General features: G+C 63.2%; 1 protein-coding gene across 7 annotated transcripts; it reads left to right on the top strand.

The window, feature by feature from the left end:
- The first annotated feature begins 1,105 nt into the window (after positions 1–1,105).
- On the top strand, positions 1,106–23,722 carry PDLIM7 (PDZ and LIM domain 7). 7 transcript variants are annotated; one of them, XM_045026519.1, is made up of 15 exons: positions 1,106–1,179; positions 3,254–3,360; positions 12,594–12,745; positions 12,992–13,022; positions 13,919–14,085; positions 15,273–15,293; positions 16,067–16,144; positions 16,470–16,624; positions 17,122–17,158; positions 19,735–19,793; positions 19,989–20,211; positions 20,394–20,574; positions 20,859–20,979; positions 22,177–22,292; positions 22,554–23,722. In XM_045026519.1, the coding sequence occupies exons 2-15, from the start codon at positions 3,256–3,258 to the stop codon at positions 22,638–22,640; spliced, it is 1,533 nt and encodes a 510-aa protein (XP_044882454.1). In that variant the 5' UTR covers positions 1,106–1,179; positions 3,254–3,255; the 3' UTR covers positions 22,641–23,722. The 7 variants fall into 7 exon arrangements, with proteins under 7 accessions (XP_044882454.1, XP_044882455.1, XP_044882457.1 ...); XM_045026520.1 differs by lacking the exon at positions 15,273–15,293; XM_045026522.1 differs by lacking the exon at positions 13,919–14,085 and having other exon boundaries at positions 15,273–15,289.
- Positions 23,723–27,803: the final 4,081 nt, after the last annotated feature.

Genomic DNA, 27,803 nt, shown 5'->3' on the forward strand with positions numbered 1-27,803 from the left:
TTTGCCTGGAGCTGGAGTGGAGCCGGAGCACAGCTCCAAAGCCCTGCTTGTAACCCCCTCCCCCTGTGAGGCACCAGTTAGTTTGGGGCAAGATGGTGTGAGGGGGAGCCTGGGGCAGTGCTGGGAGGTGACTGGGCGGTGTTAATTGGAAAATGAAAACTTAGTTTCGCAAGAAACTTTGAAATGCCCAAGTTGCTCCATTTTGAAAGGTTCGAGATGGCTGAATTATTTATATTACATGTAGTGAAATATTTTGCCTTCAGACAGTGTTTTCCAGTAAATGGAAAATATGTCATGTTTTCATACATTTCTCTTTTTTTCTTTTTGCAAAAATGAAAAATATCAACATTTTCTGGCAAAAACACGTGCTTTTGAGAAATGGCCATTTCCCCAAGAGACGGTCTTATTTGCAAACTCTGCCCATTCCTAGCTCAAGCGGGGAGTGAAGGGACGGGGCGGTGCAGAGCGCTCCAGGCATAGGGAGAGAGAGGCTGTTCCAGGAGGGAAAGGGGGGGACCGAACGTGGGGCTCAAGAGGGCATAGGGAGAGGAACTGAGACTGGGGGCAGAACTGCGTAGGGCTTGAAGCTGCGTCTTGCCCTGGATGTGGGAAAGGGGACGGTGCAGCAGTCGGGAGAGCTGTCCCTGCTGCCAACGCTCAGGGTGAGGGGTTGGTGTGAGCCAGGACAGGTGCCCTTGGTGCTAGCGCTGCCCTGCCAGGCCCCGTCAGCGTAGGCAAAGCCCCCTCCCGCCCACAGGAACTTTCTAGCCCGTAAATTTGTGATGTGAGGAAGTGCCTGAGTTTGTTGGCAGCCTGGTTCTGCTGCCTCCTTAACTCTGAAGCCCAATGAGGGCTGGGCTGGGGGCAGGAGGGCGGGGCCTGTAGGCCGTGCAGACCCCTCCCCCGGGGGAACCTGCCCCCGCCCTTCGGCGCTGCCCGCAGGAGACGCGTTGTCCCTGCAGAGCCCAGGTCTGGGCACCAGGGGGAGCCCAGCCGGGTAAGGCTGAGCAACCCTGCGCAGGCGCACAAGGCGTCGCGTGAGCGTGCATGGAGGCTGAGCTGATTGGCTGAGGGGGCGGGATCGCCCCGCCCCCTCGGGGTATAGAAGAAACTGGGCGGGCGGGGCCGCGACTAGAGCGCGAGCGAGTCTGCCCCGCCCGGAGCCGGCGGCGCGAGCAGGTGAGGGGGGGACCGGACCGGACGTGGGGCTCCGGGGGACCGGACCGGGGCTGGCTGCTCGGCCCGGCCCGGCTCGCTGCCAGCCTGGGCTGCTGGGCCCGGGGCCAGACGGGAGCCGCGTCCTGCTGCCGCCCCGGCCCGCTGCGCTGGGCCCCGCCCGGGGGAGGCTGGTGCCGGGCGCTACGGGGCTCCGGGCGCTACGGGGCTCCGGGCGCTACGGGGCGCGGACCCGCTTCCCTCCTGCGCCGGGCGCGGGCGGGCGGGGTCCGGCCCCGCTCCCCCCCCCCCTCCCGTCCGGCTCTCGGGCCGGGCGGGGCGGGGCGGGGCGGGAACGGGCTTTTCTCCTCCCGGACCGCGCCCAGCGCCTCTCGCAGCGCGGCGACCAGCGGCCCCGGCCGGCGGCTGCGCGGGGCCGGGCGCTGTTGTGCAGCCGGGGCCGGGGGGGCTGCGCTGGGCCGGGGGGGGGGGGCTCCGCTGGGCCGGCAGCCGCCCGTGGGCCCCCGCGTGTGCGGGCACCAAATGCCCGGTCAGCCCTGTCCTGCGGCTGCCGCTGCGTGCGGCTCTGGGGGCGGTTCGCAGCCCCCCCCGGCTCCCCTCCTCCGGCCTGAGGAGCCGGGCGCCAGGTGGGCGCTGCCCCGGCCTGTGCCCTTCGCTCGACGCTGTCACCGCTGCTCTCCCGCATCCAGCGTCCTGCTGCCGCGGGAAGGAGCCTTTCGTGCTCCCGCCCCCACTGGGCGTGTGGGGTTTTGGCTGCGGCCTGTCACGGGGGCACCTGCCCCAGCCTGCCTGAGCCGGTGACCCAGCTGCCGTCGGGGTCCCGGGCCCGCCTGGTGGCAGAAGGCAGCGGGGGCCCCGGGCTGGGTGCGGGGCGCTGCCCCGGGGCTGGGTGCGGGGCGAGGTGTGTTCGCTTCAGTGCAGGGCTGGGAATGGCCGCACCGGGACATCCCCGCCCAGAGCCCAGACTCCTGCTGCAGCCTGTGGCAAAGGGCCCCGCTCGGGCATGTCCTGTCGGCTCAGCCCAGGCGGGGGGAGGGTTCGGTCTCCCCCCCACCCCTTAGCCCCGCACATTCCTCGCCCAGTCCCGTGGAGATGAGCTCCGGGGAGGGGAGGGGAGAGGGGCTCTGGAGTGGGGGAGCAGATCGGGTCTGAGCACAGGCGCTGCTGTGCTGTCCCAAGGCAGCTCCGGGGGGGGGGGGAGGGATCCCAGCGCAGGGAATGTCTGACACGCTCGCTGTGGAGTAACCCTCCCAGCTCCCAGCCCGGATGAGCAGCCAGAGGAACATGCCGGTGTCATCTTACACGCCTTATATAGCCTGCGAGCTGCTGGGGAGAGCTAGGGGGAGGGGAGCTGGGATCCTGCCCACCACCTACCCATGGGGGCAGCGGGGGCGTGGAGCGAGGTTTGGGCGCTGAGTCGCTATCGCTGGTTGCTGGCCTCTCCCTGGGTTTGGAGGGAGAGGGGAGGCCAGAGGCCTTGCTCCAGCTCCTGTCAGATGAAGTTGGGGTGGCTCCTGGAATTGAGCAGCCCCCGGGCTGGCAGCTGTGCGGGGCAAGGCTGTCCTGCAGGGATTCCCTTCCCTCTGCACACTGGCAGACGGGATTGCTCTTCTCAGCTGGCTGCTGGGGTGAAGTCTGTCTGCCTGACTGCTCAGCATTGGGGTGTCAAGCAGGGCCCCTGGCAGTGCTGACTTGCCCAGCAAAAAGGTTTCCAAACGCTGCTGTCACTGCCTGAGTACTGTGGGCACCCGGCTGCAGGGGCAGTGGCTTTGCAGCTGTGTGCTCACTGCAGGGGTGTGTGGCTGGATGCACAACCTGCTCTGTGCATGTGTCCCTCTGACTCTGGGCTGAGTGCTGGGGGAGGGTTGGATCCTCTCCCTGCAATGGATTGAGCGAGCTTGGGATCTTCTCTAGCAGTGTCACTGGGGAATCTCACCCGGAGTAGCCGTGGGGGCAGAGTGTCAGTAGATGGTGGGCCCCCAGAGGCAGAGCTGGCCCCAGGAGAGAGTGCCCTGCCCCCTTCTCTGCTTGCCTTGCCTTGCTCCTCCTAACTGCCTGAATCTTCTTTTATCTACAGAAATGAGCGGCATGGACTCCTATAAAGTGATGCTAGATGGGCCAGCGCCCTGGGGATTCAGGCTGCAGGGGGGCAAGGACTTCAACATGCCCCTCTCCATCTCCAGGGTAAGAACTGCGATAGAAACCCTCTGGACCGGCTCTGCTGTGGCTTCCCCTCCCCCTCCCTGGCCTGGGGCTGCTGGTGGGCGCTGCTGCTGAATTAGGGTATTGGTCTGCATTGCCCATGATAAGCTGGGGTGCCTCCCATCTAACAAATGGGCCCTGAGCAATGAGGCAGGGGATGCCCTTCTGTGCCCAGTGTGAAACAGGTGGGCATGTGCCGCCAGTGAAGTGCCCTGGGCACAAGGGAGCTGTGGAAGTAGGAGGTGCCATCTGGGCTCTGTGGAGGGGCTGGCTGGCCATTGTCAGGACAAGGCTCTTCTCCCAGACCTGCTTCCATCTGTCTGGTTAGGGGGAAGGGGCAGCACCCTTCCTGGAGCCCTTTGCCTGGTGTCTTGAGGGCACCAGAACCTAGAAACGAAGGGAAGGGACGAGCAGTGATGCTGGGCATCCTGCCTGTGTGTCGGGGTCTTGGTGTGGTGGCTTCCATGCCAGCCTGATGCTGAAGTCTGTCTTGCCGCTGCCTGGAGTGCATGGGGCTGCCTTCCTGCTCGGGAGTGAGTCATTGGCTCCCAGCTGGGGCAGCCTGGAGCTCAGGGGCAGAGTGCTGCTGTGGGATGAACTGTCAGCTGCTGGGTCTGCCTTGGGGCTGTGCTGTGTGCCAGCCCTGTGGGGTTTGGCTCTGCTCCTGGGGCTGGCCCAGGCCTTGAGATAAGCTGCTATAGGGCGCTGTGCCTGTTCTAGCTACTTCTTCCTGGGGACCATCCTGCAGAGCCGCCTCCTCTCCTGGCAATTGGCAGTCTGCCCTGGGTCCCCTCTCCCAGCCCCTAGCTCTGGATCTGCACCCTGCAGCGTTGGGCGCTCACACCAGGCTAGCGGGGAGGGTGCTGTGTGCAGGGGGGCTGTCTCAGTAACATAGGCCTGCACTAATTCCTGGGCTGAGGGTCCGTGTGCTGCCAGTGAACTTCAAGGTGGGTGAGACCACCTGTCTAGAGCCATGTGCTCTGGGCCTTAGGGCTGGGGGTGGGGGGAGCCGCTGTGCTGGCACCAGGGTGGCAGTATTTGAGTATTGGTGCTGTCCCTAGTGGCCAGGTGCTCCATCCCACCCTGTTCTATTGGCAGCCATGAGGACTGTGCTCCCGTGTGGCCCAGGCTGGCACGGAGCAGTACAGGGAGCTGGCGCTGTCGTGGCTGTGAATCTGCACCTAGCACTAACTGCACCCATGCCTCCCCATTCAAGGCTCTTGGGGCCAGCTCCTTGTGCCCAAGCCCTGCCTCTGGGTGGGGAGGGGTTCCATGGCCTTGCAAGTTGCCCCCCACGGGGTCCCAGTCCTGCCTGGGCACAGGGCGCTCGTGAACCTGGCATTGGATTGTTGGCAGATGGCCCTCGGGGTGGAATTGCCTTATAAGCCTTGGAATGTGGAGTGTCCGTGCTGCGATGCTGGCGGATGGAGACCGTTTCCCAACAAGCTGGAGGCAGGAGCAGGCTCTGAGGGCTCTCTGGCGTGCTGCGGCCAGACATCTCTCAGCCCGTGTGTACAGAAGTGAGCTCGCTGTGAGGGTGAGGAGGGGTCTCCGACTGTGCTGCCCCAGCCCTGTGGGGCGCTTGTCTGCAGCCCACTGGCCCCTGCGGGCGCTCAGGAGGCTCCTTGCAGAGACAGCCTCAACTGGTGTTCTAGACCCGCGGGGGGTGCGTGGCAGCGCTTTTTTGCTTCGGCAGTTAGACTCCCGCCCGGAGCGACTTTTTTTTAATTTGGCAAAAATGGTAGAGCCGGTGCGGCAGGGGGTGCGTGCTCGCACTTTTTACTGATAGGGGTGCGTGTCCAAAAAAGTTTGGAGACCAATATTCTAGAAATGACTCTTGGCTGGCTGCCCACACTAACCAGGACCTGTCTAGGCAGAGGGGTCTGCAGAGAGCCTAGCCGCTGCTTCCTGGAGCCAAAGCCCCCTCCCCACCCAGCTGCTCCGAGGGGCCCTGCGTGGGAAGTGTTGGTCGGGCGGCGCAGGGCTGTGCTAGCCAGCACCACATTGTGCCCTGCACGCAGCTCCTCTGAACGCCTGGGGGAGGAGGGTTTCCTGAGCAGCGCTGCCCGACGGGAGCCCCTGCTGTTCCAAAGGGCCGCAAAGGCAAAGCTGCAGGGATCTCTTCCGGCCAGCTTGGAGGCCAGTTCCTGGCTTGCAGGCAGCCAGCCCAGGGGTTGGGGTTTTATGAGCCCTGGAGAGCGTGGCCCTGATGGAGGTGCAGCTTCCTTCAGGGGCATGTTAATCCCAGGCCAGGTGCTGGAGCCAGGCGGACCAGCTCAGCGCCCCAGACGCTGTCTTTGGCAAACTCCCTCCGGGCTGGGGGTGCGCTGCTCAGGAAGGCTGGCTAATGCAGGTGGGTGCAGTCACAAAGGGCCTGTTAGCTGTCCAGCCAGTGGGAGGGAGGGCCCGGTGGAACAGACTGCAAAGGGCTGATGTAGACGAGACACAGGTACCCAGTGGTGTGGGTGCAGCTGGCACACGCTGCTTGTGGGATAAGGAGCAAATCTGACATGGGGAGATGGCAGGGGCCAGCTCGACTCCTCTGCAGTCACCAAGAGGCTTCGTTCACTCCAGGACCCCTCTCCTGTGCATGCAGCCCTGGCTCCCCTTGTGGGGTTGGGTAGCCCCTGCCAAGGGCTGTAAGTCTCCGGGGCAGCAGTGGCAATCTGAAAACAGCAGGGAGAGGCCTGCTGTGCGGCTCAGGGGCATGAGTGGAGGTGGTGGGGGCCCAACCTGCAGTTCTGTAGGGACTGGAAACCCCTCTATCACGGATCTGCAGGGTCATGCTATGGACCCTGCTTTGCAACAGTCTCTGGGAGGAACCCTCCAGTGGGCCAGACCCTGGGTGGGATCTCTCCCCCTCCAGGGTGAGCCCCATGGCTTCACTGCCTCCTGAGACTGAACCTCTGGGCCTGCTGCCCCTGCTTTGCTCTGGGCAGCATGTCCAGCTGAGACGGACCCTGGGGAGACTCGCCTGCTCGTCTGGATTAATGCTCCTCGCCTGGCCTTGGCAGTGATGTGCACCCAGCACTCTCACGACCATTGGGTTTAGCTGAACACAGCCTAGGAAGCCCTTAGGGGAGTTTAGAGACATGAAGGGTAAAGCAGAGGCTGTTCTGGCCAGCCCAGAGCCCAGCCAAGCTGCAGGGACCCCCTGGATTCCAGCGCCATCTGTCTGAGCTGGGGTCTGACCAAGGTCAGATGGAGGGGGATCCCTGACTCCTTCCAGCAACCTCCCCCATCTCACACCCCTCCAGTCCTCTGATCTCAAGCTGGGGTGTGCAGGGGAGGGGAGGAGGAAGTCCATCTCCCTCTGGGTTGTTGGTTGCTAGGTGTCAGTGTCCTGGTGAGTGGATTTGCCGTTGTCTTCTCAGCTGATCCATGGTATGGGGATTAAGGCCCAGGCAGCCAGGGGCCACCCCCACCCATGTCTCAGCCTGTCCAGAGCAAACTGTCCCCTTCTGCTCACTGAGGAGCACTGCTGCACGCAGGGGAAACCGAGGCACAAATAGGCCCTCCATAAAAAACATTACCAAATATTCTCACTCATCACCCTGGGAAGGGAATTCTTGTGGATGAGGCAGAGCCTCTCTGGAGCAGCTGGCTTGCCCCTGCAGATGGTGCATGCAGAGGCACATGGCCTGGCATGCAGGGCAGGCAGAGGAGAGCTAGTGAGGTGCTGAAGGCAGCTACCACCCCTTCTTCTTCAGAGACATCCCTACTCCTCGTCCTCGAGGCTGTAGTGTCTGTACCACCCCTGTGCCCTGCCCCTGCTCGCTGGCCCAAGAGGTGGCCTCCACTTGTGCTGACACGCCCTGTCCAGACCAGCTCCCTCGCTCGGCTTGGCAGTGAGGCTGAAGCTGAGACTCGAGCAGTTTGCCTAATGGGCCCCCCAGGTGCTGCCTTGGCCCCTCAGTGCTGCCTGCCAGCAACCCGCCTGTGTGCGCACTGTCCTCCAGAGTTCCCCTTGCCTGTAGCCAGGACTTGTGCTCCTGGGCCAGGGGGACTTTTTCCACCTCTTGTGGAGAAGCATGACCCCCCCTTATCCCACCCTCTGCTGAGGGGTTGGTGTGCCTTGTGGGGGAGGGGGGGGCCCTTGGAGCCAGCTGTGGCCCAGGCAGCAAGAAGCTTTCTCACTGGGTGCTGCTGTTGCTGATGCCCTAACCCTGTTTCCCCTGGGTTCTGTGACCAAGTGAGCCAGCTCCCACATGGCAGCTGGTTGCTGGGCTGGTTGCCCTTCACAGGCAACCTGTAATGGAGCCAGTGTCCTGCCAGCGCAGTGACTCCCAGGCACGGGGTGGTCCCTGCGGGGAATCTGGGCTGCAGAGCAGCCATTCACCATCCCCGCACAGTGTGGTGCAGCCCTGGGGCAGGGGCTGGAAAAGCTGCACTGGGGGGTGCTGATGGCCCAGACAGTCAGCCCTGGGGACTGCTGGGTCAGTGCTGAAGGGGAGAGGAATAGGGAGCTGAGCGCTTGCTTGATGGGCTTTAGTGCTGCAGGGAGGAGGTGGATGGCGTGTTATGCTTCCCAGTTAATGAGCAGGGGCTCTGGCTTCCCCTCAGGCTGGCTGTGGGCAACTTCACTGACATGGGGGGGCAGCAATGTGAGGGGGTCACAGCCTGGCAGCCCCATGCTTACAAGGTGCTCGCGCTGCATGCCTACCTCCAGTTCTGTAAGATAGAGTCCAGTCCCCTGCCTTCACTAGCAGGACCAAGTACTGTCCCTGACAGGTCCCCCCCAAGGATTGAACTCTCAACCCTGGGCTTACAGGCCAATGCTCAAACCACTGAGCTCTCCCTCCCCCTGGAGGCAGGCCTGTCGGTGCCTGAGGTGAGGGGCTGGAGGAGCTGCCTGCAGCTCAGTAGGCAGAGTGTCCTCAGACCCGGGCACTCCTCCGTGTGCGTGTCTGGGGTGGGGAGACACCATGCTGGGTGAGAGAAGGGAGTAGGTGGGGGACTCAGGCCTGGCGGTCTCAGCTGTTCCCAGGCAGTGCTGGGGAAGTGAAGGAGAGATGCCGAGGTCAGGTACAGAAAGGATAAAAATATGCCCTTGCTGTCAGCAGGGTGGGTGTGCCAAGGCCTCAGGACACTCCTGGCACAGCGGTCCCATGACCCAAGTGACTTCCCTGGGCTGGAGACCAAGGGGGGGAAATCCCTGGACACCTCCATCTCCCAGTGGCTCACTCAGAACACAGGTGCACGTGGCCAGCTCGGGTGTCTGCCCCCGGCTGCAGGCACAAAGCAGCCTGGGTGCTCAGCATGTGCTGAACAGGGCCCTCTGCCTGGGAAAGGAGGGGCTGGTGGCATGGGGAGTGCAGCCGTGTTGGGGAACCCCCCCCACTAGGCAGGAAATGGAAGACTCAGCCTTCCCCCAGCTTCGTAGGCTGGACAGAGGGCCAGGCCTGGCTACAAGGGCATCCCCTAACCATGGCCCTTCCAGCACAGCTGTGCTGTGTGGGGAGCTTGCTGCAAACTTCCTGCCTGGCGTGGGGAGGGGGGAGCTCTGTGTGTAATGGGGGAGGGTCCTGGCTAGCTTGCACACCTCTCAGCAGGAGCAGGGACCTTCCACCTCCCCAGCACAGCCTGGGCGATGCTCTACCTGAGCCAGCCCTGGAACCCGCTGCTGTCCTGGGCACTGTGGGAGACCCTTTTCCTGTGGCTGGCAGCTGCTTGGCTCTCACCCAGGCAGCAAGGGCAGGCATGTGCCCATGTTGCCGAGCAGGTCCTTGCCCGTGAGTGCGTCTGTTTTCCAAAGCCCTGTAGGGGTCTCTCCCAAGCTCCCCCATGGGCTGAGGCAGCGGCTGGAGATCTGAGTGGGGGTTGGAAAGGGAGAAGGGCTGTGCTGCCGGTGGGGACCCCAGTGTGTGGGTGGGTGGCCCGTGACCAGCTTGGCCAGGGTTGGGCGGCTGCCTCTAGCCACTTCACTAGACCTGCCTGAGGAGATGGTCTGGCCCAGGCGGCTCCTGCTGGGCTGGGACACACCGTCTCTTTCTGAAGCCTTCTCCTGCTGCTGCAGCCAGATGGCATGGTGTGGGGCCAGTGCTGCCAGTCCCCTGGGCCTCATCTGCACTGACATCCCACTACTGCCACCAGCAGCCCCCAGGGCTGACTCCTGGCAGCAGGGGAATGGTGCTGGGATCTGGACCCCCTGCTCAGGCCAGGCCAGCACATGGAGCTGTACAGTGACAGGCCCCTGTGCAGAGAGGGCAAGGGGGCAGCTGGGATTTTCCAGCCCTTCACTCAGCTGGGCTCCCGGTGCCACGGCCTTTTCTGTTCATGTTGCGCTGAACGTGAGGAAATCTTTGGTCCTAATGCAGGGCCCGTGCGCGTCCCATCCCAGAGGAGCAGGAGTGGCTCCAGGCTGTGTATCACCACTTGTTTCCATGCCAGCATCCTGGAGCTGTGAGGGGGTCGCACGGGCGTGGAAGGGCATGGCAAGTGCTGTGCACCAGCTCCTGGCACCCTGCAGCTGGCAGGCAGGGTGCCCTGGGAGGGGAGTCTTCCCCCTGCCCATCCAGGCAGCTGAGGCGACAGGGTGGGGCTTTGGCTGCCTGCTCATGCAGTGACCCCGCATCTCATTGCCACTGTGCCTTTCAGAGCTGCTTGTGCCTGCACCCGACTGCCCCACGGTCTCTGGGGCAGGGAGTGAGTGGAGCCTGCTTTAGCAGTGTGCTCTGTCCGCTGAGCAGCATGCACCAGCTCTGGACGCTGAGGGGGGCTGACCTGGGGCCCTGCTTTGGGAAGCTTGTGTGACTCCAGCCTGGCTGGTTCTGGGTGCCCCTGAGCATGAGGCCTGGCCACTCGCCCAGCCGGAGCCGGGCCCTGTGCAGGGCTGGGAGCAGAAGAAATGTTGCCGGCACTGAAGCAGGGTTAATGTCTCCCGGCCCTGGGCTGGGGATGAGGTAACGTCTCCGCTGCTGCTGGAGGAAGAGGAATGGGCTCAGCGGAGCAGGAGAGGAGCGCTTCCTGGGGTCGGCTTGGGCGCCTCCCGCCCAGAGGCAGCCTAGGAAATGCCTGTGGTTTGCAGGTCTAGGGCGGAGCGAGTGACACATGGGCTGTGTTAGGGAAGGCTCTGACTCACTTCCCTGGCTATCCCCAGGGACCCTGGCCGCTGCTATGGCCTCTAGCGCAATTCCTGCCCACGCCGGGTCCGGTTCCTTTGCCGGGGGCTTGGGGCCCTTGCTGTGGGGCTGCACAGCATGGGCAGAGCGCCAGTGGGCCTGCGGGAGGGGAGTGTAAACATCGGGCGCCTGGCTTCCCCGGCGAGCCCTGCACACAACCTCTGCCCTGGGAGCTTGGGACCCGGCAGCTGGCACCAGCTGGAGAAGGTGCTGCCCCCTCCTGCCCTGGCCCTGCCTACAAGCCTAGGCTGGGGGGCAGGCGGCAGGCAGAGAAGTGGAGAACACCTGGTGGGGAGGGAAGGGACTGAGCCCTAGAATTGGTGCCGTGGCCTTCCTGTTCCTTGGGCGGGGTGGGCGGTGAGTGCTGCCCTGGCCTGCCTAGCTCAGGGTTCAGCAGGTCTGCGAGCTCCTCTCCTCGCGTCCCCGGGCAGCGCTGGGAGCTAGCGGCGCAGCCATGAGCGGCTCCTGCAGGGGTAGGGGCAGGCTGCCCCGGGGTAACTCATGCAGGCAATGCCTCTGCTGCCCCCTCCCCTGCTGTGTGCAGGGACGCCGGAGCTAACGCAGGCCTGGGACTCCACTGCCTCGCTGTTCCTGCGAGCAGAGCCGGTGCTCAGGCTCCCTGGGAGCAGGCACGAGGGCTGCAGTGCTAGGATCAGAGCCAAACTCCAGCTTTCCCAGCCCCTCCACTTGTTCCTGAACCTCAGTGGCACGGCCCCTGGGACCCCAGGGGACTGGCTTTTCTGTTCAGAAAGCTGTGGCCTGGGTGGGTAGCCGGGGTCTCACTGGGTTGGGTACATGCCCCAAACTGACCAGCTGAACCCAGTAATTGCAGATGTGGCTTGTTCTGTCCATCTGAGGTCTTTGGGTCAGACCACATCCTGCAGCCTTAACCCCTAACCCCAGTTTCCCTCTTTGTGCCGGTGGTGGGGGGAGGAGTCGTTGGACCCGGGTTCCAGAGGATGGATGCTTTCGTTAACGGTGACTTGCAAAGGGGTCTTAAACTCCCCAGGGGTTGTGCTGCAAACACGTAGTCAGTGCATCAAATGCCTGGGTCTGTGCTTGCTGTGAGGCACTGTCCGGCTGCCGGAGCTGGGACTTGCAGCTTTCCCCGGGAGGAGTTACGCCTGTGAGGAAGGCCTGCTCACGGAGATGCTCAGAGCCATGGGAGAGCAGATTTCAGGGGTGCCTTGGTGCTCCATTTCCAACTCGGGTCCCCAGCAGCTCAGGAGTAAGGCTGTTACAGCCGCTCTGCTGCCTTGTCAGGAGTGTGGGGCGCCCTGGGCTGGGCGACACCCCTGTCAGTTACAGCAGAGGTGACACACAGGGGCCGGAATTAAGGCTTATTGCTGTTGGCTGAGTCCAGCGGGTGCTTGTCCTGGCGATCCCTGACAGGTTGGAGGAGGGGGAGCTGCAAGTCCTCAATTCCAGATCCCAAGCAGCCCTGCAGAAGTTGGATCCAGGGCCCTGCCTCGCCCAATCCCAGCGCTGCAGCCTCTCCAGCTATAGGCGTTGTCCTGGTCAGTGTGGAGGTGGGAAGGAGCCCGCTCGTGCTACGCGTTGGCAGCGAGGGCAGGTCCAGGAGGCAGAGGCACCCCACCTGATTGGGGAGCATTGGCAGATGGTGCAGGGGGCCTGGGGCTGGCTGCGAGAGCGGAGGTCTCCCCAGCCCCACAACATCCCCACCTCTGGGGTGGAAGACAGCAGCTCTTGGTGCACAGCCAGAGGCCTGGAGATTCAGAGCACTGTCCAGCTGGAGGAGTTCGGGGAGGCTGGCCCTGGCTGGCTCCTGTGGCGCAGTAGGGCTCTGGGCCGGGGAGCATCAGGGCCCCTGGATCAGGTGTGCTCAGGGTGTTGGCCATAGCTGAAAGGCAGGACTCCTGAAGCACAGCCCCCTAGCACCTGTGAGGGCTCTGGGTGGCTCAGCTCTCCCCTCTCCTTAGCAGCCTCCTTCCTGCACTGTCCTGCTCCAGGGAGTGGCTCTGGCTCGTGGGCCCAGGGCAGGGTGTGCGGGGGCTCTTGCCACCCCTCCCAGCAGCTCCCATCATTCCTGGGGCACTCGTGCCATGTGATTGACTCTCTGGCTCTGCCCTGCAGCTGACCGCTGGTGGCAAGGCAGCCCAGGCTGGCGTGGGAGTGGGCGACTGGGTGCTGAGCATCGATGGGGAGAACACCAGTAGCATGACTCACATCGAAGCGCAGAACAAGATCCGTGCCTGCGGAGACCATCTTTCCCTCAGCCTGAGCAGGTAACGCCTGTGCTGCTCCCACCGCCCACGCCTGGTCCCTCCTTAGCCCCTGCCCCAGTTCTGATGCCCATGCCCCACTCCGCAGGGGTGGGCTGCCTCTCGGAGCCTACAGGTTTGTGTCCTGCCCCACAGAGCCCATAAAGAGCCAGGGCTTGGCTTGGCAGAGGGGTCGGGAAGGGGAGAGGGGAGAGCCCAGTCTGAGACAGGTCTGGTCTATTCACCTCAGCTCCATTTATTCTCCTGCAGAGTCCAGTGCCTCCTGGGGAAGTCACACAAGGTATGTGCTGCTCTCATCCCCGAGGCCGTGGGCGCCTCGTGGCAGGTAGGGCTGGGGGTCCCCGTTGCCTTGATGGGCCCTTTCTGGAGGCTCTAGAATCAGCCTCGGGCTGTGCTTGGAGGGCACCAGGTGCTGGGGTTCCTGGTGGCAAAGGCATGGCTGGCTGTGGGTCAGGACAGATGCCATCCCCCCACCCCAGAATGTAGGAGGGGTGTAACTAGGCACTGACCTCTGACACCTCCCTCCAAAGGGCCCTCTGCACAGGCCCGTGGGCCTTACACAGGGAGCTAGGTACCTGGCCATGCGCCTCCCAGCGCAGATCCTGCTGGGAACCAGGGCTTTAGGCTGGCTCAAAGCACTGTCCCGATGAGGGGCTGGGCTGGACCCAGCCGTGAAGCTGCCTCCTGCCTTGGAGTTTCCCTGGCACAGGGCTGTGGGGCAGGCCACCGGTGCATGGCGTGGGCAGGTGGTATAGTGCAGCGCATCGGCGGTCTGCCTGTCCCGCAGGGCCAGCATCCGAGTGCATTCGGCCAGGTGTCTCCTTCTTGTCACTAATTCACTCTTGTGTCCTCTGGATCCAGTTCCTGGGTTCACGGCTTCCCATCATCCCCAGTGCATGGTGCTGTTCTGTGCCTCTTGCTGGGTGCCAGGCAGGCACATAGCACTGGCTAGAGCCCAGAAGCAGCTGGTGGCTGAGTGCCACCCCAGAGTGCTCTCCAAGGTGCCAGAAGCTGTCACCCTTGGACACCCCTGTGAAGCCAGGCATGGGCCTGGCTTTCTAGCATGGCTGCCCCACGGGATGCCCCTGCTCTTGGGCACTGGCCTGGGGCTGCCAGGTGCTCCTCGCATGCTGCCTGATGTGTGAGCCTGTGTGCTGTGTTTTGTCTCCTGCTCAGGATTCATTCCCCTGCTCTCAGCCCCCGAAATATAACTTCGTTCCTAGCACCACCCTCAACAAAACAGCCCGGCCCTTCGGGGCCAGCCCTGCGCCCAACTCGCTGCCTGGGCTGGTGACGAAACCTGTGACGTACACGGCCCCTGCCTGCACCCCCCAGCACAATGGGTATGTTGTCCGTCACACTGCACTGCAGACTGGCCAACTGGGCTCGGACCCTGTTCTGCAGGCTGGGCCTGGTCGCTCCCACCCTGAGGCCCTGCCTGTATCTGGCTGTGCTGCACCCTGCATGTTGGATGTGTCGTGTGCATGCCATGAGCCCCCGCAAGCCAGGGCTGCTCGCTGGCAGTGCCTGGGCTGGCACCCCCTCTGGGGAGCAGCGCTCACAGCTGTGGGCAGCATCCACATGGCTGGTGTTTCAGTGACCCCTGGTGGTTGGTTCCGGTATTGCGGGGCACACTTAGTTCACACAGACTGGCCGACCTGCCTCTCTGGCCCTGTGCTTCTCCCTCTTCCCTTCCTGGCTCTTCAGGAGGGGCCATGTGGGCTCTGGCTGCCAGACCTCCCCACCGGGGCATGTTCAGCAGAGCCCAGCCTGGAGTCTTCCTGCCAGCTGACTGGCTATTGCTGGTGCCCCCTGCGCCTGGCCAGCTGCTGGCCGGGTACCTGGGACTCCCCGGGGGTGGGTCTCCTGCCCATCTGGGAAGGGCAGCGGCTCTGCAGTGGAGCCGCAGGCAAGGGCTGAGCCTGCCCCAAAAGGGGACAGACTGTTCTCTTGAGCTGGGGGCTCCTTTTGTGCCGCCTCCACCAGCATGTGCCTGGCCTGGCTCTCCTGGGCATGCTGAGGGTGGGGGTGCAGCAGGGTACCCCCAGGGCTGAGCTGAGCTGCCAGAGCTGGTGTGGGGAGCGCTGGGATTCCTGAGTGTGGCCTGTGAACTGGTGCCCTCATCTCTGCCCTGCACAGTTACTTTGGCAAGCTGGGATCCTTCCTTATGCTCCACAGGGAGCCTGGTGCTTGTCTGCGGAGCGCTGGGCGGCGAGCCCCTCCCGAGCTGAGAGCAGCCTAATTCTGGGGCTCTGACCCAGCCTGGAGCTCGGTGCCCCAGAGAACCCCTGGCCAGGTCCGGTCTGTAGTGGGCAATGTGCTGTGATCTGTTGCTGACTCTGCGGCACCCTCTCCTCTGGCCCGGCAGATGGCAGCCAGAGCCTGCCGGGTGGGGTGCGAGTGAGGACGGGGTGTAGGGAGGGTTGAGCCTTTCTCAGTCTCACTCTGCAAGTGTCTCTTGTGGGTGCAGTGGGGCTAATCTTTCTTCCCTCCTTTCCTCTTCTCCCTCTCCCCTCCCCCAACTCCACAGGTGCAGAACCTTGACAAGTCAGTAAGCCTTTTTCCTCTTCTCGGCACCCCTCCCCTCTCCTCCCCCGGGTCACTGGGCTGGTGCCCACCCCCTCTGGTCTCTGAACCATCCTGCTGCCTTGCTGCGTCCCTCCTCTCCGCTGGGGCAAGAGTGGGACCTATGGGCTCTGTCTCCTAGAGCTGCCTCCTCCCCAAGTGCCATGCTGGGGTGTGGCTGGGTGGTGGCCCTGTGCAGAAGGAGGGTTCCTGGCCAAGAGGGTCACTCCTTGCCCAAGGGAGGATATTTCAGGCCCAGCCTGATAGCTGGGGGCAGCAAATTATAGCTAAGGGGAACCTCCCAACCCAGCACCCACACGCTGCCTGGGCTCGGCCTGCTGCCCCTCCCTGGCTGTGACCTTGAGTGGGGAGCTGGCCCGTACCTAGGCAGAGCATTTGTCTCCTCTGGGAGCATGATGCTGACTCCAGGCAGGGCCTGGCTGGGGCAGTCACAGGGGAGGGGTGTTCTGGCCACTGCTGGCTTCGAGACCCTGATGCTGCTCCGCAGCCAGGGTGGGTGTCCCTGGCCGGTGGCTGTGGGAGGGTATCCCTTGCCCAGGCACGTGCTCTGTAACCTGCGGGCCGTGGAGCAGCCTGTGCCCTGGAGAGGTCATGGCCCAGCATGGAGCAGGCTGCGGGGGCTCTGCTGCCTGCGGAGGCCTTTCCCTGGTCCCACTGGGGCTCTCACTCAGATCTTCCTCGGCGCTGGGATTTTCAGCTGACTCACCTGTGCTCTTGTTGCCTCTCTCCTGGCCCCAGGGTCGGTGCTGGCCCCAGCCCGCCAGAGGGGAAACCTCAGCCCCGTGGAGACCTGGGCCGCTCCTACGTGGAGGATGAGTAAGGGGGCGGGGGGGGTGTTCTGTGTCAGTTGCTTGTTGGCATGTTGTGCTGTTGTGTTCCTGGGCCACAGGCTGCTTGCCCCTGAGGGAAGGTGTCAGCAGGCTGCCCAGCCAGCGAGGGGACACCCCTGGGAAAGGGGGGTGTTGGCTCGTGTCCGAGAGATGTGCTGGGGGGTGCTGTGCCCCATGGGGGTGGGCTGCCCAGACCCTTGTTGTAGGTTACACCGGGGGAGGGGGACATGGGGTTCTGCTGGCAGGCCCTGTGTGATGAGGGGTGTGCCGTGCACGCTGGCTGAGCGCCCTGCCCTTCTGTCTGCGCACAGGCACGCTCTGCGGCTAATGAGCCCCCCAGCCGGCCTGCCCAATGACTCCAGCAAAAAGCGGCTGATTGAGGATACGGAGGACTGGCAGCCTCGCACGGGCACAACCCAGTCCCGCTCCTTCCGCATCCTGGCCCAGCTCACGGGCACAGAGTTCAGTAAGTGCCTCCCTCTGGGTCCTGGCACGTGCGGGCTGATGGACAGGACACCAGGCCTGGGTTGGCCGGCAGCCCTGCTCTGACGGGACGGGACTGGACAGGCCTGGCACCCTTCGTTGCCGGGGCCTTGTGTGGCTGGTGGCCTGCAGGGTGTGGAGTAGCCAGTCTCCCTGCAGAGCTGAGTGCAGACGGCTCTTGGGCTGCCCTTCGCGGGCAGGCTCCCAGCAGTGTGCCAGGTGCCTTCCCCCAGCGCGTTCTGGGGGCCTGCCCCGACCAGTCCCTGCTGCTCGCGGAGTCTGGCTGACGCCGCGGACTCCATGTATTGCCTCAGTCTAGTCCTCGCAGTGCAGCTGGCTGTGGCAGGAGCGGCCCGCAGGCTCGGCGGGAGCCGGTTGTTGGGGCCGAGGGATGGTGCTTGTGGGCTTCCTCCTTTCCCCCTCGGGGCGTGTCCGACTGTGACTCTCTCTCTCTCTCCCCTCTCCTCCTGCTGATCTCAGTGCAAGATCCAGATGAGGAGCATGTTAGAAAAGCCAGGTAAGGGCTGTGGGCACGAGGGTTCCCGCATGGGTGCCTGTCTGGGGGTTGTCCCTGCTGCCCTGGACTCTGCCACTCCTGGCCTTGAGGCTACACTGGCCTCCCTGCTGGCAGGCCCCTCGCCTGGCCTTTGTCATCCTGCAGGCCCTCGGGCTGCCTGTAGCCTCTGCTGGCGGGGCTGGTCGGTGGTCCTGGTGCTTGCCCTCCCCGGTTGGCTGCATGATGTCATGTGGCTGCTCTTTCTTGTTCTGATTTCAGCAGATGGAGCCTCTTCCTCTCTCTGGCGCTAACCTCTCCTCCTCCCTCCCCATCTCTGTCCGTCTCCTTCCTTCCTTCCTTTCTTCCTTTCAGAGAAAAGTTTGTCACTGAGCTTCAGAGCCCCCGCTACACTGGCCTGCGTGACTGGCACCACCAGCGCTCCGCCGTCTCTCTGAACGTGAAATCCTGAGCAGCTCCTGGCCTTGTGCTGGGAGCCTGCACCTCTCGGCCCCGGGCTGGCGTGGCCACATCACATGCCTTCGCCTGGGGAGGGGCATCCACCTGGCTCCTAAACGTACCCAGCTGGGAGCTCCTTGTGCTGTGCAGTCTGCTCTGCCTGGGCTGGGGAGGGGCTGGCCCTGGGCAGGACGCGTTGTATGGCACTGAGCAGGCTGGGATGGAGGCTGTCAGCACCAGGGCCCTGGCCTCAGACCCCAGGGGAGCGGAGGGACTCCACTGCTGCGTGTCCTTGCCCTGTCACACTAGGCTTCCCCTGGAGCCCCAGCCCCCTGGGGTGGCTGCACTGCCCTTGCTCTGCCCAGGGTAGAACTTGGGCAAGTGGGAGCTGGGACTGCTGCCTGGAGCGTCCTCTGGGCCTGTGTTCCCAGCTGTGTCCTGTTCCCATGAGCTGCCCAGGCTGAGTGGGCTGCTGTTCCCAGATGCCCTCTGCGTGTGTTTGTAGTGTGAGGGCCCGGCTAGCAACCGCACCTCCTCGGGGCTGTCTCCTCGCTTACCCAGACTGGACGGGTGGGTGTTGACTCAACATCCATCTGCCTGGCCCAGCAGAGGACCTGGCGGGTGGCCAAGGGCTCTGGGAGCGAGCCCAGGCTGCTGGGTTCTGTGCTGTGGTGCGGGCCCCTCTGAGCCTGTTGCCTTGCCGTGATGGGCTCGCAGTGCACCCCAAAGGGCTGATGTGATGTGACCTGTGCTCTCGGTGGGCCGAGTGTTGGAGTGGGCTGGGGCTGGGCCCTGGGTCTGCCCAGCACAGCTGCTCGCTGGACCCTGCTATAGCACAATAAAGATTCCTGTTCTTGTAACTGGCTCCTAGTCGTCATTGCTGCCAGGAGGGACTGGCCAGGGCACCCGTTGCCAGCTCTGCGGGGGTGGCCTGGTGCGCCCTGGGCTGAGCTGCAGCAGCTGGGGGGAACCTCTCTGCTCTGCTGGCTGCAGAGCCTGGCAGCCTTTCCCCTGGGGCTGGCCCCTGACCTGCAGCAAACCCAGCTCCAGTGCACCCTGGGGCGGGTGCTGTCCATTAACTCCTCTGGGCTGCTGGCACAGGTCCCCCAAGGGTGGGCATTGCTGCAGGCTGGGGAACAGGGCTTCTGGCCTTTCCACTCCTGGTGTCAGGCACAGCTCCAGCAGCCAGTGCTGCCTCGGGCCTCAGGGAGGGGCTGTACCCAGCTGTCCCTGGGCCTGGGATTGGCCACTGAGCTGGCTGGAGAGGCCCTCCAGTGAGAGGTGAGGAAGAGGTGGCATCGAGTCCCCCCCAACCCCACCCTGTCACTTTCCCCAGGCCTAAGCTGAGAGCTGCAAGGCCCAACTGTCAGCTGGGTGTAAGCTCTCCGGCCCCCCTGCACCCTGGAAGGGCCTGTGCATTCTGCTCCTCCCTTGCCAGAGGCGGGCATGGGATCTGTGGCTGCTGGTGCCTCCTATCTCCCCGCAGGGCTGCAGCCAGGCGTGCTGCAGGCAACATGTCTGGGGGGGGCATTATGTTAGCTGGGTGCCTGGGGTTGGGGGCTGTCAGGCCCCTCATAGGACACCTTCCCCGTGGGCAGGGGATGTTGGGTTTGCCAAGAGGGAGGAAGAAACTAGAGTCCAAGAAAAACTGCCTGGTGGGGGGCTGGACCTGCCTGTTGGGCTGCTGCCAACCTTGGGCACCTTCTCCAGACCCATGGGAGCAGCAGGGCCTGTGCGGAGGTGGGACTGGGCTGTGGTTACCTCAGGGTGAGTGTGAGACTCCCCTAGACGTGTGTTTGGAGGGAGGGGGGGTGATCCCCAGCGTGAGCTGCCAGGCTGCTCTTCCCACAACCATGGGGACTCAGCCTGGCTGCTCAGGGAACCAGCCATTCGGGGGTCGGTTCTGCAGGCTCCTCACCTTGCCTGCAGCCCGTTGGGCCTGGTGCCCCCAGCTTCGCGATACTGGGTCACTGACGAGCCAAACCAGCCACCAGGGGGTGCTGCCGCACAGCAGGATGGGGGTGGCTGCCTGGCCTGAGCAGCGGGTGCTCTGCCCCTGCTGGGATAGGAGAGCGCCAGGCCCTGTGGGCAGGGGGTGGGTGGTGGCCTGCTGGCACCTGCATTAATTGGTTGTTCTGTAGCCAGGTGTCTGGGCTGGAGCCATCTGTGGTGTCAGCGCTGAAGGTGGAGCCTGATCACGGTAAGCAGGGGGTGCTGGGCATGGGCTCTGCATGGCGCCATCTCCCGGCTGTGGGGCAGAGTGAGGCCTGGGTGCATGCTGGGGGCTGATCCTCTGCCAGCCCCTCGAGGGTGGGGTGAGTGTGTTTCCACGCTCTGCCCCAGGCCTGCAGAGCACAGCTGTCTCACCTGGGAATCCCTCTGGGGACTGTTACAGGTTCCGCTGCTCCGGGCCCTGCCAGCCGCCCGCCCTGGGCTGTGGATCCTTCCTTTGCTGAGCGCTATGCCCCCGACAAGACCAGCACCGTGCTGAGCAAACACCGCCAGCCGGCCATGCCCACGCCCATGCAGAACCGCAGCTCCATCGTCCAGGCCGCCCAGCAGCCCCCCGAGGGCACCAGCAAAACCCCCATCTGCTACCAGTGCAACAAGGTCATCAGGTGAGGAGCGGGGCCCCTCTGCCACGTGCATGGGCTGCTGGCCACCTGGGAATGGCCTGGCAGCTCCCCCTTCCTGAGGGAGGAATGAACCCGCTGGGCGGGGGGGCAGCTGGCTCATGTGGTGCTCAGAGCCATGCTGTCCGGCAGGTGCACATGCTAACTCCTCCCTGCCCCGCCTCTAGGGGGCGCTACCTGGTGGCCCTGGGGCATTACTACCACCCGGAGGAGTTCATGTGCTGCCAGTGCAGGAAGGTGCTGGACGAGGGGGGTTTCTTTGAGGAGAAGGGCTCGGTCTTCTGCCCCAAGTGCTATGACATGCGCTATGCCCCCAGCTGTGCCAAGTGCAAGAAGAGGATTGGTGGGGTGAGTCTGTCTGTGTGGAGCCCCCCCTGGGGCCCTGGGCCGGTCCCCGGCAGCTGCAGGGGTCCAGCAGCCTGTGCGGGGTGGGGGTGGGGCAGGGGCCTGGGCAGGGGTGGAGTGGGGCTCTGGGGTGGGGGGCAGGGCCTGGGCTGTGCAGGGTGGGGCTCTGGGGCGGAGGCTGGGCATGGGGGGGTGGGCCCTGGGCTGTGCAGGGCGGGGATGGGGTGTGGCAGGGCTCTGGGCAGCTCAGCGGGCTGCATGGCTGACGGTGGCGTTCCCTTTCCCAGGAGATCATGCATGCGCTGAAGATGACGTGGCACGTGCAGTGCTTCACCTGCGCTGCCTGCAGAACTCCCATCCGCAACCGTGCCTTTTACATGGAGGAGGGGCAGCCCTACTGCGAGAGAGGTAGGGGGTGTCCTGGCCCCTTCCCCACCCCGGGAATGCTGGGATTGCTGCTGTCCCAGACAGGTTGCAGCCGCATGTCACCCTGTGGCCTCGCAGTGGGGCTGAGAGCTGCGTGGGGCAGGGAGAGGAAGCTGTGGTCACTAGTTACTGCTCCAGCCCCCAGGCTGCCCCACCATTGCATGGGACCCGGGGCAGAGAGCAGGAGCTGAGCAGGCAGCACCTGAGCCAGACGCCTTGTGGTTCCTGCCCTGGCAAATGGAGGGGCAGCCCCCCCATCCTCCGCTGCCGGCCTGGCCTCAGTGATGGTTGCTGGGCAGTGCCAGAGCTCCCAGGTTGCCATGGTGACAACAGTGAAGTACCCACATCAAAGCAAAGTGCTGCATGGCATCCTGGGAAATGGGGTCCCCCATTCTACAGACACTGGCTTTTCTGCACTATTCTCCTGGGCGGGCTTTTGGGGATGGGATTGGCTGTTACAATGGGGCAGGGGATGGCCACGTCAATGGCAGTGAAATCCCCTGTGTCACACCCTCTGCAAAGCGAGCAGGGCCGGGGGCGGCAGCAGCACACACAGACCAAGGGGAAATGCGCATGGGGACATGCTGCTGGCTCCCGGGGCCCCTTCTGCAAACCTGGTCTCAGGGCTGGGCTGGCAGGGGGCTGCGGGTCGGGACTGAGGGGTGCTGGGGGAGCCCTGGGCTGGCAGGGGGCTGCGGGTCGGGACTGAGGGGCGCTGGGGGAGCCCAGGGCTGGGCTGGCAGGGGGCTGCGGGTCGGGACTGAGGGGCGCTGGGGGAGCCCTGGGCTAGCAGGGGGCTGCGGGTTGGGACTGAGGGGCGCTGGGGGAGCCCAGGGCTGGGCTGGCAGGGGGCTGCGGGTCGGGACTGAGGGGCGCTGGGGGAGCCCTGGGCTGGGCTGAGCTGGCAGGGGGCTGCAGGTCAGGACTGAGGGGCGCTGGGGGAACCCAGGGCTGGGCTGGCAGGGGGCTGCGGGTTGGGACTGAGGGGCGCTGGCAGAGCTGTTACAATGGGGCAGGGGATGGCTAACGCTCAGGTAGCGGGTGGCCCCAGTTAGAGCCAGGCACAAACGGAACCCACCCACAAAGCAACCCCAGGACTCCCCCAGCCCCCGTCACTCTCGGCCTGGCTCTCCCAAGGGGTGCTCTGGGGAGGCCCATCTCAGCCCACTCTCTCCCCAGACTACGAGAAGATGTTCGGCACAAAATGCCGCGGCTGCGACTTCAAGATTGATGCTGGGGACCGGTTCCTGGAGGCGCTGGGATTCAGCTGGCATGACACCTGCTTCGTCTGTGCGGTAAGAGCAGCCCTGTGGCCCCTCGCTATTGCTCACCCTGAGATGATGGGGCTGGCCCCTGGCCAGTAAGGGCCTGTGCCCCTGCCGGGGGGCTCCTCACCCTGCGCCAGCCTCTTTGCTGGCAGGAATAGCTGCTTCTTGCGCTGAGCTAGCCTGTGTTGGGGGCAGCTCCGGCTGCCCTGTGCCCCCCAGAGGGCTGGGGCAGGTCTTGGCCAGGCCTGGGCAGTGTAATGGGGTGTTGATCTCCTGCTTTCTCCTTAGATCTGCCAGGTCAGCCTGGAAGGGAAGACGTTCTACTCCAAGAAGGACAAACCCCTCTGCAAGAGCCATGCCTTCTCCCACGTGTAAGGGGAGGCTCACGCTGCACACGTTGGCCCTGCACACACCTGTCTCTGCCCCTTCTCTTGCTCCAGGGAGCAGGGGTTGGAGCTGCCACTCCCTCTGCCGCTTCTGGCCTGGGCAGCACCCTGCTCTGGTCAGCCTTGGAGGCAAAGCTGAGCCTGCTGCTCTCTTGACCCTCAATGGTCTGTCTTCTGTCTGGACTATGTTCTGTGTCCCTCTGGTGTTCTCACCAGGGCAGCCCCCTCCCCTCCGTGCCCACAGCCAACTGAGCCAGGCACCTCAGCCGGGGGCCGGACCTGTCCCATGCTGAGCCTAAGGGGAGAGAGGCTTGCTGGAGCAGGGCTGCTCTCACCCTACAGGCTGGCCAGCTGGATCCATCCTTTTGCCCCTCCCCATGGCCCCTGTGTGGGACTGGTGCCTCTCACCTGGCCAGGAGTGGGGAATCCTGCAGAGCTGCTCCGTTCCCCCTTACCAGGGGCCCTGGCCTTGCTGGAAGCCCTTGCTTCATGGGCAGGGCACACAGATGGTCCCCGAGCCCAGGCGTGCCTGGTGCCTGCTCTTGGCTGTCCTGGAAGGAGCTAGTCCACACCAGCCACATGGCTGCAGTGAAAATGACTGGCCTTGTTCCCTGCCACCATGCAGCTGCTATCCTGCCTGGGCCGCACACCTGGCCTGGCCCCACAGCCCCCCGAGGTGGGTCTCTGCCCCGTGCTGTCTGGTGCCCCTGCACAAAGGCTGTTCCCAGCTCCCGGCCCTGCAGTGGTCCCAGGCAAGACAGTAGCAGAGGTGCTGCCCCTATAGGACAGGCCTGGCCTCTGCCAACATGGAGGCAGCGGGGAAGCTGAAAGCCACGTGGAAGAGGAAGCCTCTCACCCTGCTCGCAGAAGCGGCTACTTCACTGGTGGGGGTGTGGGGCCAGGAGCTGGGCCCTCTGTGAGGCAGGCAGGGCCGGGCCAGGACCTAGGCACTGAGTTTGCTGGCAGCTTGGCCGCCTCACCCGGAGCTGCCCTGCCTGTGGGGGAGTGGGTGGGGCAGTGCGTGGTGTTGCCACGGTGCTTTTAGTGCCTTAATAAACACTTATCTGGCAAGTGTCAGCTGTCCTGGAGCCTGTGCTTCTTGCAGAGCCTGGGGCAGGACCCATGGGCCTTTGAGTCCCTCCCCAAGCCATGGGCTGAAGGCTTCTTTGGCTTTCCTGAGGGAATTGCCCCTGCTGCCTTCTCTTAGCCCCAGTGCTCGGCTACCTCCTCCCGAGCCTGGCAGGACCTAGGCCCTCTGCTGGGTGTGAGATGCTGCAGGGGAGGACAATCCCCCCTGCTGCTCCTGCGTCCCAGGAGGTGTCTGCCACCAGGGCCTCGGGACAGCCAGGGCTCGGCCCTCTGCTTTAGCAGCACCTTGGAGCTGCTCTGAGCCAAACAGCTCCAGGCTGTCAGAGCGGCCCTTCCTGCAGAGCTACCCCAGGGAGCAGAGGAGGGGACCGGCCCCAGCGGAGTGTGAAGAGCAGTTAGCTAAGGGGTCAAACCAAGCAGCAGCAAAACGGGGGAGGGGGGCTTCTGGTTCCCCAGGGACAAAGGCTGAGACACTGAGTGATTCCTTTCCATGAGTCATCCCCTCTGAGGATGGTGGAGACACCTCCCTCCCACCTGCTCTTTCCTGGCAGCAAAGAGGAGGCACTAGCAGCGAGCAAGGTGTCGGACAGAGAGAGGCCAGAACAAACTGATCATTTCAAATGTACTAAGTCACCAGGCCCCTGCGGGAGGGTCCAAGCCACGGGTGCAGAGCGCATGAGTTAGCAGAGCTGCTGCTCTCAGAGCCAGGGAACTGCTGTAAGAACAGCTCCTGCCGCGAGGACTGGACAGTAGCAGAGGTACCGAGACTTCAGCCAGGTTCGGAGGGGGAGGGGGATGGGGAGGGCTGGCCAGTCAGCCATAGCTCAGGGGCTAGCAAAGGGCTTGGCATGAGGATCAATAATCGAATACCTGGTAGGTCGTGCTGTGATAGTGTCTAGCTAGCAGGGGCTCTGTCAAGGAAAACTTGCTAATCCATGAGGCTTTTTTGGCTGTGGTGAGACCAGTACATGCTGGAGAATCAGCTGACGTAATTATTGAGATTTCAAAGACCTTTGGCAAAGTCCCACGCCGAGGCTAGTAAAGTGAAGTGTTGTGGAGCCAAGACTGGCCAGGAGACAGGCAGCCAGGACAAGAGGAGACAGTTCCCATTGCAGCAACAGGTTAGAAGGGGGGCCTGGAGCTCCTGACTAGCTTGGGTCTTGTGTCCTAGATTTGCTAATGAGCTGTGTTAAGGCTGGTTCCCCCACTCTGGTGCTGTGAGTGCAGAAGGTGGGGGCCTGCAAGGACTCTTAAAAATTAATACTGGCCCCTCCAGGCTTGGATTAAACTCCCAAGGTTACAGCTGCTCTCTGACCTTGGACTGGTAGATGCTGCCACCACACAAATGCAAAACCCCTTTGAGAGCCCAGGAAGGTGCACTTGGGAATTCCTTCCTGTGGGTACCCTCAAGCCCTCCCCCCCCACCCCCCGGAGGAAGAGCTGAGAAAGCTAATTCCCCCTGGGAATTTAGGCATTTGCTAGATTGGAAGGGTGGGGGGGGAGAGACCCTCCAAGGATTAAGAATCAAGAATTGATTTATTAAGGTCCATCTTAAAGGTTACAAGCAAAATAAAAGCACCTGGGTTTAGCACAGAGGAATCCACAAGCCATAGAGGAATCAAAGGGATAAATCTAATCATGTCTCGCTAGACATTTCCTGATCTACTTACACATCTGGGGTTTTGGAGGAGTAGTTTCTAGGTATGAGACTGATGATTTTTCATATGTGGCCCAAGCGTCTCATCCCAGAACTCTGTCCTGTCCGCCTCTCCTCGGAGAACAACAACAGACCGACAAAAGGGGAGTCTTGTTTTACAAAGTTCTAGCCTTCCCATTGGCTCTTTTGGCCAGGTGCCCACCCAATTCCTTTTACCTGTGCATAGAGTGAGACTCTTTAACCCTTTGCAGGTAGAGCAATTAGAGAACAGCTGCTAAGAGGGATTTTATAGCTACTGGTTGGCTGGGCGTCCATAAAAGGGAGCTTCCCCCCTTCATTTATCACAAGCCGGAAAGGCGGGTAAGCAGACAGCTAGCAACATTTGCAATGACACGATTATTCAGAGAAGATTAAGGAACTCTAGCAAGCCCTGACCAGGCCTGGGGAATGGGTCACATGATGGAAAATTAAGCTCAATGTTGAAAAAGGGAAATAATGCACCTTGGAAGGAAAAATTTGAACTGCTCAGCTGGCTTACAGGGGTCTGACTTAGCTCTCAGCTCCAAGAGGGACCCTGAGCATCACTGCTGATAGCTCAGTGGAGACCCCTGCTCAATGTGATGCTGTGGGTAAAAGCACAAATCGGGCTGGAGACTAATGGGGGAAGTACAATGCCACTAAATCGCTGTCCCAGTACTGGTCAGCCCAGCTCCAGCAGGACCTGCAGCCCCCGAAGAGAGGCAGAGAACAGTGACACGACTGAGCCGGGCTCTGGAGAACTCTTTCCTGAAGTGAGAGTGACAAGACTGGGACTGTCTGCAGGCAGTGACCAGTGCCAGGTGCTTCATGGGGACTGAACAAAACAATCATCGTGTGATCGCCACTCCCAGCTTCTGGCAATCAGAGCGTGGGGCTGCACCCCTGACCACCTGGCCTAATAGCCCTCGATGGACCTGTCCTCCATGAACGTGTCTAGTTACAGCTCTGCCTTCACGTGCCTGGGCAGTGAGTTCCACAGGCCGTGCGCTGCTCCCCAGCAGGAGCACAACTCCAAGCAGGACGCAGGGGCCCGGCAAGGTGGGCCAGGCCCCTGTCGATTTGCTTCCTGTGCACGTCAGCATTCCCCATTTCACTGCTCCCCGCGTTAGCAGAGCCACATGGGGTGCAGGGGGCAGAGCTCTTAATGCTCCGTCTCTGGCAAGGCCAGGGGCTCCCGGCCCGAAGTGCTGCAGAGCTGGAGAAGCCAGCAAGCTTTGGCAGGAGTGGGGGGAGCTTGGGGGTGGGCGGAGCCGGGGCTGGGACTCTGCCCAGTCCAGCTGCCTTGAGAGAACAAAGCTCCCAAAGGCTGAACTCTCCAGCGGCATCCGCACGACGGGCCCAGAGCAGCCTGCAAGCGGCGCTGGGTGAGGTGGCAGCTGCCCAGACCCTGGGCAGCAGCTCAGGAAAGGCTGTGTGTGCAGGGGCATTTGGAAAGGCGCTGGAGCTGGATTCCAGGCAGGACCCAGGGCCTTTCCTGCCTCTTGCGGAGAGCGCCGGGGGGCTTTAACAGGCAGGAGCCCCTCACCATTGCCTTTGATCTGATGCATGGTGCTGGGCCAGTGGGGTCAGCAGCACTGACCAGAGGGACGAGTGCCCCCTGCAGCGCCGCACCCTGGTACCATGCTGGGGCATTGGTGTCAGTGCTGGCTGCAGGCAGCGTCCCCCTCCTGAGCCCCCTGCAGCACCATTGTAAGTGTTCCTTGGCTGGTGACTTCCTTAGGTCCCCGCTGATCCCAGCTTGTGCCATCGGCTCTCGGGTGAGCTCAGGGCTGGGTGAGGAGGCCAGTGTGAGTGACAGAGGAGGGGCCTGGGCAGCAGATTCCCTGCCGAGGAAGATGCTAAGACGAGTTCCTGGCTCTCGTGGTGCCAGTGGCTGGGGCAGGCTCCTGGGGGAAGGTCCCAGGCAGTGGAGCGCGCAGGAGTCGGTGGAATTGCAGGAGCAGGGCCTAGTGCGTCGTGCGCCCAGTTAGCAGAGCCTGAGGAAGGCTAATGCTTGGGGGGAGGCCCCAAGCTGCAGCCAAGAGCTGGCCACTGGGGGGGAACGTTGCCTGCCCACGTGCTCAGGGCAGGTCACCGGGGGGCACGGCCTTTGGCTGCCTTCTAGCAGCTTTCCCGACCTGTAGGCCCGGCCCAGCGTTCCCTATGGAGCTGGGAGCAGCGCTTCATTTGTGGCCAGGCTGATCCAGTGACCAGGTGTCCTGATTTTATAGGGACACTCACGATCTTTGGGTCTTTTTCTTATAGAGGCTCCTATTACCTCCCACCCCCATCCCAGTTTCTCACATTTGCTGTCTGGTCACCCTAAGGGCTGAGCCCCGGCAACCCTGGGCCTGCCACGTGAGTTAGGAATGTAAAAAACCAGCTTGA

This window comes from Mauremys mutica, chromosome 8 (assembly GCF_020497125.1).
Source record: "Mauremys mutica isolate MM-2020 ecotype Southern chromosome 8, ASM2049712v1, whole genome shotgun sequence".
Taxonomy (NCBI): domain Eukaryota; kingdom Metazoa; phylum Chordata; order Testudines; family Geoemydidae; genus Mauremys; species Mauremys mutica.